The sequence below is a fragment of the Balaenoptera acutorostrata genome, chromosome 5, assembly GCF_949987535.1.
Source record: "Balaenoptera acutorostrata chromosome 5, mBalAcu1.1, whole genome shotgun sequence".
NCBI lineage: Eukaryota > Metazoa > Chordata > Mammalia > Artiodactyla > Balaenopteridae > Balaenoptera > Balaenoptera acutorostrata.
This window is the reverse complement of record NC_080068.1, coordinates 40,256,361-40,275,554: the sequence shown is the minus strand read 5'-3', so window position 1 is coordinate 40,275,554 and position 19,194 is coordinate 40,256,361. Positions and strand designations below refer to the sequence as shown.

Here is a 19,194-nt window from a genome sequence, read left to right as displayed (position 1 = left end):
TTAGGTAGGCTTGTATAGCTATAAACTTCCCTCTTAGAACCGCTTTTGCTGCATCCCATAGGTTTTGGGTCGTCGTGTTTTCATTGTCATTTGTCTCTAGGTATTTTTTTATTTCCTGTTTGATTTCTTCAGTGATCTCTTGGTTATTTAGTAACGTATTGTTTAGCCTCCATGTGTTTGTCTTTTTTACGTTTTTTTCCCTGTAATTCATTTCTAATCTCATAGCGTTGTGGTCAGAAAAGATGCTTGATATGACTTCAATTTTCTTAAATTTACTGAGGCTTGATTTGTGACCCAAGATGTGATCTATCCTGGAGAATGTTCCGTGTGCACTTGAGAAGAACGTGTAATCTGCCGTTTTTGGATGGAATGTCCTATATATATCAATTAAATCTATCTGGTCTATTGTGTCATTTAAAGCTTCTGTTTCCTTATTTATTTTCATTTTGGATGATCTGTCCATTGGTGTAAGTGAGGTGTTAAAGTCCCCCACTATGATTGTGTTACTGTCGATTTCCTCTTTTATAGCTGTTAGCAGTTGCCTTATGTATTGAGGTGCTCCTATGTTGGGTGCATATATATTTATAATTGTTATATCTTCTTCTTGGATTGATCCCTGGATCATTATGTAGTGTCCTTCCTTGTCTCTTGTAACATTCTTTATTTTAAAGTCTATTTTATCTGATATGAGTATAGCTACTCCAGCTTTCTTTTGATTTCCATTTGCATGGAATATCTTTTTCCATCCCCTCACTTTCAGTCTGTATGTGTCCCTAGGTCTGAAGTGGGTCTCTTGTAGACAGCATATATATGGGTCTTGTTTTTGTATCCATTCACCCAGTCTATGTCTTTTGGTTGGGGCATTTAATCCATTCACGTTTAAGGTAATTATCGATATGTATGTTCCTATGACCATTTTCTTAATTGTTTTGGGTTTGTTTTTGTAGGTCCTTTTCTTCTCTTGTGTTTCCCACTTAGAGAAGTTCCTTTAGCATTTGTTGTAGAGCTGGTTTGGTGGTGCTGAATTCTCTTAGCTTTTGCTTGTCTGTAAAGCTTTTGATTTCTCCATCAAATCTAAATGAGATCCTTGCTGGGTAGAGTAATCTTGGTTGTAGGTTCTTCCCTTTCATCACTTTAAGTATATCATGCCACTCCCTTCTGGCTTGCAGAGTTTCTGCTGAGAAATCAGCTGTTAACCTTATGGGGGTTCCCTTGTATGTTATTTGTCGTTTTTCCCTTGCTGCTTTCAATAATTTTTCTTTGTCTTTAATTTTTGCCACTTTGATTACTATGTGTCTCGGCGTGTTTCTCCTTGGGTTTATTCTGTATGGGACTCTCTGCGCTTCCTGGACTTGGGTGGCTATTTCCTTTCCCATGTTAGGGAAGTTTTCGATTATAATCTCTTCAAATATTTTCTCTGGTCCTTTCTCTCTCTCTTCTCCTTCTGGGACCCCTATAATGCGAATGTTGTTGCGTTTAATGTTGTCCCAGAGGTCTCTTAGGCTGTCTTCATTTCTTTTTATTCTTTTTTCTTTAGTCTGTTCCGCAGCAGTGAATTCCACCATTCTGTCTTCCAGGTCACTTATCCGTTCTTCTGCCTCAGTTATTCTGCTATTGATTCCTTCTAGTGTAGTTTTCATTTCAGTTATTGTATTGTTCATCTCTGTTTGTTTGTTCTTTAATTCTTCTAGGTCTTTGTTAATCATTTCTTGCATCTTCTCAATCTTTGCCTCCATTCTTATTCCGAGGTCCTGGATCATCTTCACTATCATTATTCTGAATTCTTTTTCTGGAAGGTTGCCTATCTCCACTTCATTTAGTTGTTTTTCTGGGGTTTTTTCTTGTTCCTTCATCTGGTACATAGCCCTCTGCCTTTTCATCTTCTCTGTCTTTCTGTAACTGTGGTTTTTGGTCCACAGGCTGCAGGATTGTAGTTTTTCTTGCTTCTGTTGTCTGCCCTCTGGTGGTTGAGGCTATCTAAGAGGCTTGATGGGAGGCTCTGGTGGTGGGTAGAGCTGACTGTTGCTGTGGCGGTCAGAGCTCAGTAAAACCTTAATCCACTTGACTGTTGATGGGTGGGGCTGGGTTCCCTCCCTGTTGCTGTGGCGATCAGAGCCCAGTAAAACCTTAATCCACTTGACTGTTGATGGGTGGGGCTGGGTTCCCTCCCTGTTGGTTGTTTTGCCTGAGGCAACCCAACACTGGAGCCTACCCGTGCTCTTTGGTGGGGTTAATGGCAGACTCTGGGAGGGCTCACGCCAAGGAGAACTTCCCAGGACCTCTGCTGCCAGTGTCCTTATCCCCACGGTGAAACAGAGCCACCACTCGCCTCTGCAGGAGACCCCCCAACACCAGCAGGTACGTCTGGTTCAGTCTCCCCCAGGGTCACTGCTCCTTCCCCTGGGTCCCGATGCACACATTACTTTGTGTGTGCCCTCCAAGAGTGGGGTCTCTGTTTCCCCCAGTCCTGTCACAGTCCTGCAATCAATTCCCACTAGACTTCAAAGTCTGATTCTCTAGGAATTCCTCCTCCCGTTGCCGGACCCCCAGGTTGGGAAGCCTGAGGTGGGGCTCAGAACCTTCACTCCAGTGGGTGGACTTCTGTGGTATAAGTGTTCGCCAGTCTGTGAGTCACCCACCCAGCAGTTATGGGATTTGATTTTACTCTGATTGCGCCCCTCCTACCGTCTCACTGTGGCTTCTCCTCTGTCCTTGGACGTGGGGTGTCCTCCTTGGTGAAGTCCAGGGTCTTCCTGTCAATGATTGTCCAGCAGCCAGTTGTGATTCTGGTGCTCTCGCAAGAGGGAGTGAGAGCACGTCCTTCTACTCCGCCATCTTGGTTAATCTCCGGATCGTCGTGTTTTCATCGTCATTTGTCTCTAGGTGTTTTTTGATTTCCTCTGATTTCTTCAGTGATCTCTTGGTTATTTAGTAACGTATTGTTTAGCCTCCATGTGTTTGTGTTTTTTACGTTTTTTTCCCTGTAATGCATTTCTAATCTCATAGTGTTGTGGTCAGAAAAGATGCTTGATATGATTTCAATTTTCTTAAATTTAGTGAGGCTTGATTTGTGACCCAAGATGTGATCTATCCTGGAGAATGTTCCATGCGCACTTGAGAAGAAAGTGTAATCTGCTGTTTTTGGATACAATGTCCTATAATATCAATTAAATCTATCTGGTCTATTGTGTCATTTAAAGCTTCTGTTTCCTTATTTATTTTCATTTTGGATGATCTGTCCATTGGTGTAAGTTAGCTGTTAACATCCCTCACTATTATTGTGTTACTGTCGATTTCCTCTTTTATAGCTGTTAGCAGTTGCCTTATATATTGAGGTGCTCCTATGTTGGGTGCATATATATTTATAATTGTTAAATCTTCTTCTTGGATTGATCCCTTGATCATTATGTAGTGTCCTTCCTTGTCTCTTGTAACATTCTGTATTTTAAAGTCTATTTTATCTGATATGAGTATAGCTACTCCAGCTTTCTTTTGATTTCCATTTGCATGGAATATCTTTTTCCATCCCCTCACTTTCAGGGTGTATATGTCCCTAGGTCTGAAGTGGGTCTCTTGTAGACAGCATATTATGGGTCTTCTTTTTGTATCCATTCAGCAAGCCTGTGTCTTTTGGTTGGAACATTTAATCCATTCATGTTTAAGGTAATTATCGATATGTATGTTCCTATGATCATTTTCTTAATTGTTTTGGGTTTGTTTTTGTAGGTCCTTTTCTTCTCTTGTGTTTCCCACTTAGAGAAGTTCCTTTAGCATTTGTTGTAGAGCTGGTTTGGTGGTGCAGAATTCTCTTAGCTTTTGCTTGTCTGTAAAGCTTTTGATTTCTCCATCGAATCTGAATGAGATCCTTGCCGGGTAGAGTCATCTTGGTTGTAGTTTCTTCCCTTTCATCACTTAAAATATATCATGCCACTCCCTTCTGGCGTGTAAAGTTTCTGTTGAGAAATCAGCTGTTAACCTTACGGGAGTTCCCTTGTATGTTATTTGTCGTTTTTCCCTTGCTGCTTTCAATAATTTCTTTAATTTTTGCCAATTTGATTACTATGTGTCTCAGCGTGTTTCTCCTTGGGTTTATCCTGTATGGGACTTGCTGCACTTCCTGAACTTGGGTGGCTATTTCCTTTCCCATGTTAGGGAAGTTTTCGACTATAATCTCTTCAAATATTTTCTCGGGTCCTTTCTCTCTCTCTTCTCCTTCTGGGACCCCTATAATGCAAATGTTGTTGCGTTTAATGTTGTCCCAGAGGTCTGTTAAGCTGTCTTCATTTCTTTTCTTTCTTTTTTCTTTATTCTGTTCTGCAGCAGTTAATTCCACCATTCTATCTTCCAGGTCACTTATCCGTTCTTCTGTCTTAGTTATTCTGCTATTGATTCCTTCTAGTGTAGTTTTCATTCCAGTTATTATATTGTTCATCTCTGTTTGTTTGTTCTTTAATTCTTCTAGGTCTTTGTTAAACATTTCTTGCATCTTCTCGATCTTTGCCTCCATTGTTTTTCCGAGGTCCTGGATCATCTTGACTATCATTATTCTGAATTCTTTTTCTGGAAGGTTGCCTATCTCCACTTCATTTAGTTGTTTTTCTGGGGTTTTATCTTGTTCCTTCATCTGGTACATAGCCCTCTGCCTTTTCATCTTGTCTATCTTTGTGCGAATGTGGTTTTTGTTCCACAGTCTGCAGGATTGTAGTTCCTCTTGCTTCTGCTGTCTGCCCTCTCTGTCTCATACTTTCTAATGCTTCCCTATTATTCTCTTGCATAGATATACCATAATTTATTAAATTGGCTATCTATTGATGAGTAGTATATTTATTATAAACAGTAATGCAGCAAAGATTCCTATTTCTTTATAATGTAAATTCTCGGGTCTCACAAGACAGAATTATGCCCTCAACCCCAGCATTTCAAAGGTTTATATTATTTTTCTGATTCCTGCAGGCATTTGAGTTTGCAGTCTGTTCTAGTTTGCTTGGGCTGCCATAACAAAACACCACAACCTGAGTGGCTTAAAAAAAGAGAGAAAATTTATGTTTTCACAGGTCTTGAGGCTGGACATCTACGATCAGGGTGTTAGCCGTTTTGGTTTCTGGCAAGACCTCTCTCCTTGGCTTGCAGGCAGCCCTCTTCTAGCTGTGTCCTCACATGGTCTTTCCTTTGTGTGCACACACGCCTGGTGTCTCTTCCTCTTCTTATAAGGACACTAATCCTATTGGGTTAGAGCCCTATCCTCATGACCTCATTTAGCCTCAATTATCTCCATAAAGACCCTATTTCCAAATACAGTCCCATTGGGGGTTAGGGCTTCAACCTGTGAAGTTTGGGGGGACACAGGTCAGTTCATAACACAGTCTTTGCCTTAACCACTTATAAAATATAATCAAGGGCTTCCTGAGTGGCACAGTGGTTGAGAATCCGCCTGCCAGTGCAGGGAACACAGGTTCGATCCCTGGTCTGGAAGGATCCCACGTGCCGTGGAGCAACTGAGCCCGTGTGCCACAACTACTGAGCCTGCATGCCACAGCTACTGAAGCCCAGATGCCTAGAGCCCATGCTTTGCAACAAGAGAAGCCACCACAACGAGAAGCCCGTGCACCGCAACGAAGAGTAGCCCCTGCTTGCCGCAACTAGAGAAAGTCCATGCACAGCAATGAAGACCCAATGCAGCCAAAAATAAATAAATAAAATAAATAAATTTTTAAAAAGATGAAACAAAGAACACTCATGTGCACGTCTTTGTGTGGATATGTAAAATTTAAATATGTCTAATCAAATAAAATTTTATTCACAATAGTTACAAAACAAGAGCTCTAGGCATAAATTCAACCAAAAATGTACATATTTATATTATGAAAACTTTAAAACTCTACAGAGAAGCACAAAAGAAGTATTAAAGGAAAACATTCCTTGTTCTTTCATAGAAAAAAATCTAAAATTTAAGTTCTCCCTAGATTCACCCCTCAATTAAATATGGTCCCATAAAATATTTTGAGGTTTCTGTTTTGTTTCGTTGTTTGTTTTAATGAGAGGCAGGGTGGCTTTGTGAAATGATTCTAAAGTTTACATAGTAGAATTAGGATGTAAAACTATCCAGAACAAATCTAAAAATTAAGGTTCGTGGAGGGAGAATATTCCTACCACTTATTAGGAAATATTATGTAAATAATACATAAGTTGTCCTGTCACCAAAGTATAGATAGAGCCCACAAATCTGTGTCTTGAGAATTCAAGATGTTTAAGACCAAGTATTTTGGGCCAGTCCATCCTTAAAAACAATAAATTAGCACTTGAATAGATAAGACTTCTGCTTTAGAAGAGATTTTGACTAATGGTAAGCAAAACAAAGAAAGCACAAAACAAATTTAGGAGAAGAGGATACAAGGTACTGAAATAAAAACATGAAAATGTTTCATGTGTTTCAAAATCTAAATGTGTTAAAGTCACAATGGTAATTATATTCATAAGAAGGCAAATTCAAAAGAGACAAATATGACATCTCCATCCATGAAAGAAAGACTGAACCAGTATTCTAGAAAAGTTTTGTTTCATCTTAACGTTTCTCGAATATTACCTACATTTGAGTAGTTCTAAGAGTTCCTTAGAGTTTTTTTAAATATTCAGAAATTTGTAAGTGTGCCATGTTGGGAATCACCCTAAACAAATGATTATTTACTGAATTTGTTCTTAACAGTATATTTTGCAACCCTGAAAATTTTATCATGTGCCAAAAGTTAAGGTGCTATCCACTGGTATTATAAAAAGTAGAGGAATGTCCTTTTTAAAAAGAAAGATTGTCCCTCTGATAGCTACTTGTGCAAGTCATTGCATTTGTCCCTCTGCTGCAATTAACTGTCTCTATACTTGACTACAGTAGCCCCTGCCCCCCATCTACAGTTTCACTTTCAGGGGTTTCAGTTACTTACAGTCAACCACAGTCAGAAAATGTTAAATGGAAAATTCCAGAAATAAACAATTCGTGAGTTTTAAATGGTGTGCCATTCTAAGTAGTGAGATGAAATTCTGCGCCATCTCACTCCGTCCCACCCAGGACATAAATCATCCCTTTGTCCAGTGTATCTTCCCCATTAGTCACTTAGTAGCCATCTTGGTTATCGGAGCAGTCATTGCAGTATCGAAGTGTTTGTGTTCATGTAACTCTTATTCAATGATGGCCCTGCAGTACAAGAGTAGTGATGCTGGCAATCTGGATGTTGCCAAAGAGAAGCCATAACTGCTTCCTTTAAGTGAAAAGGTGAAAGTTCTCTACTTCATAAGGAAAGAGAAAAATCGTATGCTGAGGTTAGTTGCTAAGATCTACGGTAAGAACAAATCTATCTGCGAAATTGTGAAAAAGGAAAAAGAAATTTGTGCTAGTTTTGCTGTTGCACCTCAAACTGCAAAAGTTAAGGCCACAGTGCATGATAAATGCTTAGTTAAGATGGAAAAGGCATTTAATTTGTGAGTGGAAGACATGAACAGAAAACAGTTCAGCACTCTCCGTGGTTTCAGGCATTTACTGGGTGTCTTGGGACATATCGCCCCTCAGATAAAGGGGTACTACTGTACCTCTTAGTGAAGTACTTCAGGCCAATGTCTGTGTGTTATTTGTGAATGAAGGAATGAATGCCAGTCATATACATTATTGTAAATTACTACCTAAAGTTTCAAAACTCTTCACTTCAGCTGTTGCTGAACTTGTTTGATTATTTTGGGGATAACAGGGTAAGAAGGGACGTCAGGGTTTCTGTCCTAAATTTGCTTGTACAGTCTAGCAGTCAATTTGGGAGATGTACACATGCAAATAAGTAAATTTTCTTCCTCCATGGAAGCTCTGATTTCCCACAAATAAATTGAAATTAATATCAGAATAACTTAATTTTACTTTCAACTCTACAAAAAGCTATAGTAAAAAAACATATCCTGCTTTTTTATGGAGTGTCTGTGTGTAGTTCAGACAGGATTATAAAGAATTAGGGAATATAGGGGCTATACAGGAGTATGTGGGTATGGTTATTAAAGCCTCCTAGAGAATTAGCATTTTAAAGATTTTGATAGGTGAGATAAAATGGGAAAGAGCATTCCATACCGAGGAGCTTCTCAGCAAAGGTATGAAGGTCTGGATCAACATGGAAAATTAAGGGCACTAAATCATTGCTATTAGGGTATCACATGGTGTCTTGAAAGCTAAGGCTTAAGAGATAGGCAGGGATGAGTTCATGAAATGACTTACATGCCATGCCAAAGAAAGAGCCCATATTTTCATCTCGCACTGGGGACTACAAATTATGTAGCTGGTCCTAGATCCAGCAGATGCCTCCTCTACTCTTCAAGTTGCTGGATCTGGATTCTTTGATCAGTGGGACTACAGACTAACCTTCAAACAGGCTGGCCATGATAAAAACCTTAAATCTTTTCCCTGAGGCAGTACTACAGCTTCCTCCTCTTCCAAAGAGCCTACAATCCAGAATGAGAAGAGAGACTGACCTACCCCCAAACCATACATAGGTAAACTTTGCAAAAATAGTGAAAAATTGGTTAATACAAGTATTGCTCTAGTGTATTTCCAATTGGGCTTTATCTCATTATTTTAATGTTAATAATAACACTTTACTCTTTTTTTTTAATTATTTATTTTTGGCTGCATTGGGTCTTCGTTGCTGCGCGTGGGCTTTCTCTTTGTCGTGGTCTGTGGGCTTCTCATTGTGGTGGCTTCTCTTGTTGCAGAGCACAGGCTCTAGGTGCGTGGGCTTCAGTAGTTGTGGCTCACAGACTCTAGAGGGCAGGCTCAGTAGTTGTGGCACACGGGCTTTAGTTGCTCTGCAGCATGTGGGATCTTCCAGGCCCAGGGTTCGAACCCGTGCCCCCTGCATTGGCAGGCGGATTCTTAACCACTGCGCCACCAGGGAAGCCCAATAACACTTTACTCTTATAAAAGGCTGTATACTTTGCAAAATGATTGCACACATGGTGATTCCTAGATCAGGATTATGATGGGGAATAGGAAATCCAAATGACTTTACTTGGAAAAAAGTTTTAACCCAGACTAAAATTATCAACTTCTAAAAACAGATAAGGGGGGCTTCCCTGGTGGCGCAGTTGTTAAGAATCCGCTTGCCAAGGCAGGGGACATGGGTTCAAACCCTGGTCCGGGAAGATCCCACATGCCGCAGAGCAACTAAGCCCGCGTGCCGCAACTGCTGAAGCCCGTGCACCTAGAGCCTGTGCTCCGCAACAAGAGAAGCCACCGCAATGAGAAGCCTGCACACTGCAACGAAGAGCAGCCCCCGGTCGCTGCAACTAAAGAAAGCCCGCACGCAGCAACAAAGACCCAACGCAGCGAAAAACAAATAATTTTTTTAAAAAAACAGATAAGGTCTAAGAAGCTTTTTTTTCAGTTGTCAGTGGATAAAAGCAATCTACTTTATTTCTTCCGCCATAGCAGTTCTGTGTTTCCTTCAGATAAACTGAAATTGATATCAGAGTAACTTAACTTTTTAACTCTACAGAGTCTGTACCTAAAAGATCAAAAAAATATGCAATTACAAGTTGTGATAAGGTCTCTGAAGTTTAAAAAAGCGCTACAAAAGAGAATACCAAGGAGATCCACTTTTAGACTGGGTGGTTAGGAACATCCTCAGAAGGTAAAGACACTTAGATTAAACAAGGAAAAAGTGAAAAAAAGAGCGATTTTGAAGAGCTAAAAGAAAGGCCCATCCGTTTGAAGCCTTCAGTTAGTGAAGAGGAGAGTAAAGCCAGATGGATTGTAGAGGTAGACAGAGGCCAGATAATGCAGGATCTTGAAATGGAAAGAATTTCCCGTTTAAGATAATTTGTCCTAATGAAGATTTAAATGTAAGATTAACCATGTAAGAATGCAACTTGACATCTCTTTCTGATTGTAGCATACTGCTTCTGCAGGACTTGGGTCTCTGTGACACCATACTCAGTTAAAGTATGAACTGATTGATCTCAGTTTCCTAGGGAGACACCCCTCCCTTTAAAAAATAAAAGGGCAAATATGATAGCCCTTATATGTGGAATCTAAAATATGATACAAGCCCTGGAGGTGGCTGGCTGCTGGGATGGCAGATGAAGAAGAAGACCCCACCTTTGAGGAAGAAAATGAAGAAATTGGAGGAGGTGCAGAAGGTGGACAGGGTAAAAGAGACTTTTTTCTAAAGAATTACGGTGTATGATGTATGGGTTTGGGGATGACCAGAATCCTTATGCTGAGTCAGTAGATATTCTTGAAGACCTTGTCATAGAGTTCATCACCGAAATGACTCACAAGGCAATGTCAATTGGAAGACAAGGTCGGGTACAAGTTGAAGATATCGTCTTCTTGATTCGAAAGGACCCAAGAAAGTTTGCTAGGGTTAAAGACTTGCTTACTATGAATGAAGAATTGAAACGAGCTAGAAAAGCATTTGATGAAGCAAACTATGGATCTTGACACCTTTTGTACTTTCGGAAGCTTCATTATTTTCTGGGGAAACCATATTTAATAACTATATTTTCCACAGTAAGGTTCTGATATCTAGCCATGTGAAAGAAAGAGAACCACAATATTTTCAGTCTTCATTTTCATGTCTTCAATTTTAGAGTGATATTTGAGCCTTTAATTGCCTGCCATTATATTACCATACTTTGAATTAATTACTGGATTTTAATGACCACATGTAAGTCAAAGTACCTTGCAAACTATTCAGTTCCTTCTGACTTTTGACCATCTAAATGATGAATTAATAATTATGTATTAGGTGTACTTGTGCCATTGTAGGCTGTACTGTAGCTGTTTATTATGTGAAATCTAAATGGTACCTTTGATAGCTAAGACATGTGTTTCATGTATTCTAAAGTTTTTAGATTACAGTAGTCTTAAGTTATTAAAAGATAGTGAACTGGTTTGTGTTTCTTTTAAGGAGAAAATGATAGAAAATACAACCTTTTTTAAGAGTGTTTATTTGTCTTAAGATAATTTGTTTTAATACTCTCTTCTATAGATAACAAGAGTGATTTTTTTCATTTTAATTTTTTATTTTTTGAGAAACTAAAACTTTCCTATGAATGCTTCTGTGTTGGAAGACTTATTTGATTTAAAATCTTCAGGGCTTATACTATTTGTCAGTTTTTAAGAGAACTCATTTTCCCAGGTCAAAGCTTCTAAAAATAAGTGCTTTCAGTAGCAGGAATGGCATTGCTGAAAAAGCTGATGGCAGGATAAGCATTTGGGGTAGTGTTTTATTAACTTATTTGTTAGTACTTGTTCATTGTGGAAATGTGTACTTGACTAAGACCATGTGTGGCTATGGAAACCACTTTTGTAGTTCAGCATATACAGGTTTTGTGTGTATTTAGCTTATTGTATTATTCTTGCACTTAGCTTAAAGTAAGGATTAAAATTGCATTTACAGGGATCATTGGATATTACTGTTTGTGAAACTGAATGTTTTGTGTCCCGCTTATAAACATTATTTATGAATCAGTACTTAGGAAAATTTTACTTTCTTAACCTATCAGTATAAGGAATAAAGTATGAAAAACAAAAAAGAAAAAAATATGATACAAATGAACTTATTTACAAAACAGAAACAGACTCACAGATATAGAAAACTTTATGGTTACCAAAGGGGAAAAGGGGTGGGAGAGGGATAAATTAGGAGTTTGGTATCAGCATATACAAACTACTATAAATAAAACAGATAAACAACAAGGTCCTACTGTATAGCACAGGGAACTATATTCAATATTCTGTAATAAACCATAATGGAAAAGAACATGAAAAAGAATATACATGTGTGTGTATATATATGTGTGTGTGTGTATGTGAATCACTTTGCTGTACACCAGAAACTAACAAAACATTGTAAATCAACTATACTTCAATTAAAAATTTTTAAAATTAAATAAATGGGCAAGATAATTTAACACATTGGAAATTTTAGATTTTAAAACTGAAGTAGTGTAAAAACACATGCCATGTATGCACATCTAAATAATTGTTACTTTAGATTTTCCTTTTTCTTTTTCCTTACCTCTATACATTCATATCCCTTATATAAGAAATGAAAGGGACTTCCCTGGTGGCGCAGTGGTTAAGAATCCGCCTGCTGATGCAGGAGACACGGGTTCAAGCCCTGGTCTGGGAAGATCCCATATGCCGCAGAGCAACTAAGCCCATGCACCACAACTACTGAGCCTGCGCTCTAGAGCCCACGAGCCACAACTACTGAAGCCCACGCGCCTAGAGCCCGTGCTGCGCAACAAGAGAAGCCACCGCAATGAGAGGCCCACGCACCGCAAGGAAGGGTAGCCCCCACTCGCCACAACTAGAGAAAGCCTGCGTGCAGCAATGAAGACCCAACACAGCCAATAAATAAATAAATAAAATTTATATATATAAAAAAAGAAATGAATGAAAAGCCAGGATGAGTGTGAGGTGAATAAGTGGAGCCAGCCAAAACTCTTGTGCCACTGCAGATGCCTTAGCCACAGTTTGGCATGCATTAATTGAATGTTGTGTGTCTTTGTAACATGATGATGAACAATAACAGTAAATATAGGAAATAAAATTGAACATTATATAAGATTGTTTTTGGTTTTTTTTTTTTTTTTTGGTACAATGGGCTAATTTGATTTTGGTTTCTCTTTGTTGTAGTCAACCAAAATGAATGGCTGTGAGGAATATTGTGAAGAAAAAGTAAAAACTGAAAGGTAAAAAAATAATTTTTCAAATATTTATAACACTTTCATTCTCTTTTTTAGAAGTGCTCTCAAGATTTCCATTTAGATGTTGATTTTTAAATTAATGTGTCTTTTCCAGTATAATGAGACTTATTGAGTAGATTATGGAACTATGGTTGAATATTAAAAATGTTTCTGAATGTTGTTACAAGGAGGTTCTAGTGACATGTGACAATGTGTTTGTTATGACATTGCTCAAAAAAAGCAATGTATTCTCTTGACCATCAGAAAAAATGCAAGAAAAGTCTAAAAGGAAATGTGCCAGCAATGATGATAGTACCTTCTCCTGGTGTGATTATAGGTAACCTATTTTTCTGTTTCTCTAAATTTTTCTATACTTCACAAATTTCATTCTTTAATAAGAAAATAAAACCAAAGAAGGTAAGAAACATTTTAAACCCCCACAAATGTTTTTCTTTTTGAAAATGGTTTCTAACATAAAATAAGATTTTTTTATAACACTAAATGATGTATCAGGAAGAGTTTATATATATTGTTGGCCAACAAAATGGTTGTACATAAATTTTGCTTCATATTAAATGATAACCAAACAGTCAAAGGGAGCTATTTCCATTTTCCTAGAAAAGCAAATTGACACTGAATTTTCACTAAGTAAAGTTAGACAGTGGGTACATATTGTTAACATAGAAATGCATAGTTTTATATTTAAAACATCAGCAAGTATCTGGGCCAGCCACCAATAGTAATAAGATACAGGCTTTTCCCTGTCAACAGGGGAAGGGAGGAAGAATAAATTAGTGTAAATTCTTTGGGTGGCAAATTGAAAACACTATTAACATACAGATTTTATTAACATGTTACTGATTCTTGGAAACACTTTTTAAGAATTTTAACATCTCATGAAGGGTCATAAAATTATAGTCTGATATTATTTCTTTCTTAATGTAAGCAAAGTAATAGCGTATCTTTTATTATTATTATTATTCTCCAGATATTTATTGAGCACCTAATATAAACCAGACAATGTGCTTGAAATACACTGTTAACAAGACAAAGAAGCTCCTTAACCCAAGGAACTCACAGTCTAGCATAAAGGCAAATATTAATCAAATAATCCCACAAATAAATCATCATAGACCATGATAAATGCTGTTTATCGTAAAAAGTCATGACAGACTGTGAGAGGATATCACCTGGGGGCTTGATGTTCTCAGACAGTAAGTAGTAGGTGAGGTTTCTCCATGAAGAGACATTTACGTTCCGAAGAATAAACAGGAGTCACCTAGGACAGGGGTAGGGGTAGGGGAAGGATGGCGTGGAACTGTCCAAGCAGAGGAATAGCGTCTACAAAGACCCCAGGGCGGGAGAGAGCACAGAGCACCTGAACACCTGAACTAGACCAGAGTGGCTGAGCAAACAGGAGAGTGGCCCAAGATGAGAAGGGAGCAGGATAAGGACCTTGGCCTTTATCCCAAGAGAAATGGGGGCCATGGAGTTTTTTAAGCAGGGGACTGACATGATAAGATGTGTACTGTGGAGAATGAACTGGAGAGGGCCAGAGGGGAAATGCAGAGGCCAACATGGGAGATAAATAGAAGGAAAAGAGAGAAAATGAGAGGGTGTGAGCAACCCCATGTCAGTTGGGAGGCAAACTGGTAGAGATTAAGAACATGGGCTTGGAATCAAGCTGCCCAGTTTGTGTCCTGGCTTTGTCACTTACTCTGTGATCTTGAGCAAATTACCTGAGCTCATCTCTAAAACAGGGATAGTATCTGTCTACCTCCTAGATTGTGTGAGGATTAAATGACCAATACACCTCAAGAGCTTAGAGTGGTGTCTGGCACGCAGGAACGTGCTGTGGCCCAAGGCCACACAGCTACTACTAGAAACAGACAAATCCTGGACTGCTCTGATGAAAGCTGGGGGTGGGCGGGCCGGGCCCCAAGCCTCATCCACTTGTTCACCCCTAACCACCACCTTGTCCTAGTCCCACCCACGCAGCCCTAAATGCCTGGGACTTCACAGACTCCCTCTCTGCCAAAGAAGGTTGGCCTCAGAGTGGCCTGTTGGGAGCCTGTCTCCTGGGCACTGTGTGAAAAAATGGGGTGACGGCAGCTGACCTGTTTAAGAGTTCCGGCACGCGGGGCCACGCTCAACTTTATAACATGACTAGACTAGAACTTCAGAAGGTTTTCGCTTCCCATACTTCATCTACCAAAAAGAAAAAAAGTCTAAACACTCTTCTGCTTGCTGACGTATATATAAACTATTTTATTTTTTAAATAACAATGAAGGGGAAAAAGGGCACAAAACAGACAAAAACAGCCTCGAAGGAACTCGAAGGACATGTAGATCTCAGAAGGGTACGGTTAACAGAAATGCCTTTGAAGGAACTCCTGCGAAGTTTATGGTGGCCCTCACAACCTGCCTGCTTTATTATTCACTCTGTCTCCCCTCTCTGCCCCTGCTAAGCCATGGTTGTGACCTGGTTTCAAGCAGAGACTTAGTCAACTCTGGGTTCTAACCTCCTAGAGATTTGCTTGGGGACAAGGAAGTCCATGTATCAACCACAGGCCCCACTGCAGGAATGGCCCCCTGAGACCTCACGGCCTGTGGCTGGTCAGGGTCACTGCGGGGTGAAGACAGGGTCTATGAACCCACAACCCAGCCAGCTGTTCCAGGTGTTTGGCACATAGGTAGTCCAAGTATCTCTCATTGTGACCTAATTCAGAATAGCGTATCTTACAATGATACGTGTCAAAGGTTCAAAGAACTGTAGTACATTCCCTTCAACCTAGCAATTTTATTTCTAAGAATTGATCCTACTACCATATGTATGCAGACACTTCTATAAGAATATTCATGGCAACATTGTTTATAGTAGTAAAAAACCATAATAGACACAAAATAAATTAGGGTGTACTCATACAATGAAATACTAAGCAGCTGTTCAAAAGAATGAGAAAGAAAGGAGGATCCTTATGGGAGGATCTCCAAAACATATCCTTCCAAACAAAGCATACTTGCTAGAAGACCAAAAAGACCTCATGGATGCAGAACTTGCAAATTACATGTTAATTGTGATGTACAATTAGTTGGAGCAGAGGAAAGCATCCACCATAAAAGCAGCATAATTGCTGTCCTGTTACAATGTTTTGGGAGCATTAGTGCATGTCCTGCCTTAATGGTGTATAATAATGTCATCAGACAAAATGTACTGTGCTTTGTTCCCCTGAGCATCAGAAAGTTAAAAATGTATTCAGGCCTTTGCATTATCCTTTTTCATCTCATCTTATCACTAAATGTTATTCTTCTACCTAGTTTCTCTTTTCTAGCCACCCACCTTACCCGAGAGATGGCATCTGCTGTGCACCCCTAGAATAATGAGAACTTGTACTGAGTTTTATTACATTAAGTGAGTGCCCAGATACCAGAGTGTCCTTTTCACCCCCAATTGTACTGAAAGACTGATGTCCATCGGTAGGGACTTCTGTAATTAAATGAAGAATCATTCATACAGTACAATAGTAGACAGCTGTTAAAAAAAACAAAAGAGAGCTCTACTTACACAGTTGTAATCATTCATCCAAGTGGAAGGGTGGAAACAAACCACCACCTTCTCCATCCCCAAGAGGACTCCTTCAACCTAAGGTTCAAAGACTTGGGATTTGTTTGAGGACAAAATTTAAACCATATTAAACAATTCTGTACCTCAGTTTAATTTATATTTACCAATAAATTTTAGGAATTGTGGATTTAAGGTTTTTTTAATCAGATAATCTATTTTTAAATACCATAATAATTGTAGTGGAAATATGTAGTTCAAGGACATAATATTTCAATTTATTTTGGACACATAACTGAAGAAAATATAAATGTGTTTTGTTGTCATAGCTTAATTCACAAGTCAGCAGAAAAGAAGACTGATGATGATGATGAAATAACATGGGGAAGTGATGAATTGCCAATAGAAATGACAAACCACGAAGATTCCAATAAAGGCAAGAAATTTATTAGCAACTTTTAAAATCAAAAACAATAGGTAGAAAAAATAAGTTTGAAAATTACAGTTTTCAGAATATATGGATATGTTATTTCACCATATGTCTACATTATTAAGTTCTATACATAAAGTTAAATCACATAGACAAACATCAACATTCATTTATTGACCAGATATTTGCACAGTTATTAGGCTAAAATTCTCAGTGGCTTGGAGTAAAACATGTAAATAGATGTATAAATATTTTAAGTGGAAACACAGAGTAACAATTTTGCCATCTTGGAATAAGAAGTCGAGGAGCACATTTTATTTATAGTAAAGTAAGAAGAATAGCTCAAAGATAGGAAAATTTTTAAGAGCAAGAGTCAGTTGGTCTGTCCTCACTATTACTGCCTCTCTTGTTTTATACTGAGCCAGCAGATAAATGAAGTTCTATTCAGCGTTTTATTTCTCTTTTTTCATGTAAGGAAATGTTATATTAATGCAGTGAAAGAACACAGTTTTGTAATTTGAAGTCATTGTTGAAAGAAATTAAAGGAGTCGAATTAACACTTTTTTGATTTAGTTGGATTGTTGGTGTCAATGGAAATGCTCAAATCCTGTAACCCAGGTTCATCTCGCCAGCCTCTGAGCTGCTGTTGCATTCACACTCAGTTCTGTAAAAGTTTACAGTTATTTCATATGATTGGATTTTGTATTCACAACTAGTCTTCGCCCCAGACAGACCTTAAGCTTCTTGAGATCCCCCAGTGCCTGGAATTACTGTTGCGTGCATAGTAGCTGCATCATCAAAATGCTTTTATCAACTGATTGATGTAATTAAAGCTACACTTGTGCAGACTATAGCAAGAAGTCTCTCCTACTTTCTTCCAGGATAACAGTTGCCTTCTGTTATCAGCATTTTCCATAGATAGAGCAGGTACTAAGTTAGACACATATCTCTTCTTAGACATTGATAGCACTTGTTTGGTAAACTCCTAAAGACCCTTAGGATTTCATTTGCATGGAGAAAACTATCAAATGACAGAGATAGTGGCACTGAGTACCAAGGGTGGGTAGAGAGGGGAGAAATCAGTGTTTCTAGTGCCATGTCCCCTTGTAAGGAATTTCTGAAGCATCTCCCTTCATCTTTTCTCCATGTGCTTGGAGGCTAATTTAAATGCAAAATAAAAACAGGACTAAATACATTCTCATCAAGTAAACAGTGCCATTTGGGTCCAGAGAAGCAAAGAGAAACAATTTAAACTCCTTTAGAAGCTGTAAGAAATTGACAGCCAAGAGCCTTAAGAACTCTGAACAGTCAGTGAGGTGTTCCCTTAAAAGTTGGGTACAAGGATCTTGCTATGGCCAGGATTTTCCTTTGATGATTGTAGTTATCTGCCTAATTATTAGTTCTATTGCCTTATTAATTCAAAGACTCTCACTTTTGTAAAAAATAGATGAGGTGAGAATAGGATCAAATTGGTTCTCTTACTGGCTAAAATTAGCTCTCTTATTGGCTAAATCAATTCTGGGGGGAATTTTTTTTTTTTTTTTAAATCACCTGCCGTCTTCTTGTTAGGTCATCCCTTTCTGACAGATGAGGAGCTCACCACACTCCCCATTGTCAAAGTGCTTCCCTCCAGTAAATACACCGGTTCGGAGTTGAAATCAGTCATTCGAATGTTGCGGGGTTTACTAGATCAAGGAATTCCGTCTAAGGAGCTAGAGGTAAGGGACTTTTGACAATGGTTCTTTCTCCAACAAAGTTTTCTGCAAGGTTAGGAGAAATTTTAAGAATCTTGAAAATGTCTATTACTTTACAACTTCCAACTATAAAAGCACCATCTTGTCATTTCTAGCAGTAAATTAATTTTTCTAATTAGGATCCTAATAGTATTGATTTAAAGGGATCTCTTTAGCAGCTTCGGAGCTTGATAAATCTCCCTGAAGATTATCCTCATATGTAAGGCTAAAGAGTTTTTTTAAAAAGTCAAGTATCAATTCCAACCATCCACTAAACTTCATAGTTAATACACTAAGGATGTGATTCATCGTTAGCAACAGTTTTTATTTTAATACAGCTCCAAGAATGTGCCCCCCAGTTCAAAGCAGCAGTGCTTCAGAGGCCTTGCTCCTGTGGTCTTGCTGGCCCCATCCATTACTTACCACTAGGCCAAAGAATAATGTAGCACCACTGTGGTTTGGGGGTCTACCTTGCCCATCTCCCTCAAACCATCTGCTTACTTGCCCACATCCTGAGCTTTTCGTAGACCCTGAAGTGAAAGGAGATAACTTCTACTGAGAGCTTCAACAGTGTGCTAGATGCTTTGTGTATAATGCTCAAAATATTTTAAATCCCATTGTATGGATTTGGAAACAGGTTCACAATGTTAAGTTATACTCTTTCTCTCCATTTTGCAGACGTGATTTCTTCTTTAAGGTCTTAAGTTTAAATATTACCATCTCAGAGACCTTCCATCACAACCCTTTAT

General features: G+C 38.7%; 1 protein-coding gene and 1 pseudogene across 10 annotated transcripts in view; both read left to right on the top strand.

Annotated features, from left to right (window-relative positions):
- Nucleotides 1-19,194, top strand: part of PTPN13 (protein tyrosine phosphatase non-receptor type 13) — a 242,081-nt gene that overhangs the window by 213,097 nt on the left and 9,790 nt on the right. For 9 of the 10 annotated variants that reach the window (XM_057546711.1, XM_057546717.1, XM_057546713.1 and 6 more), the window contains 3 exons: nucleotides 12,671-12,726; nucleotides 16,612-16,718; nucleotides 18,282-18,430. In XM_057546711.1, the coding sequence (XP_057402694.1) occupies nucleotides 12,671-12,726; nucleotides 16,612-16,718; nucleotides 18,282-18,430 (312 nt within the window). Of the gene's footprint in view, nucleotides 1-5,397; nucleotides 5,604-12,670; nucleotides 12,727-16,611; nucleotides 16,719-18,281; nucleotides 18,431-19,194 lie in introns of those variants that run through there. The other variant, XM_057546720.1, reaches the window with a different exon arrangement.
- On the top strand, nucleotides 9,928-10,975 carry LOC103008436 (transcription initiation factor TFIID subunit 13-like; annotated as a pseudogene).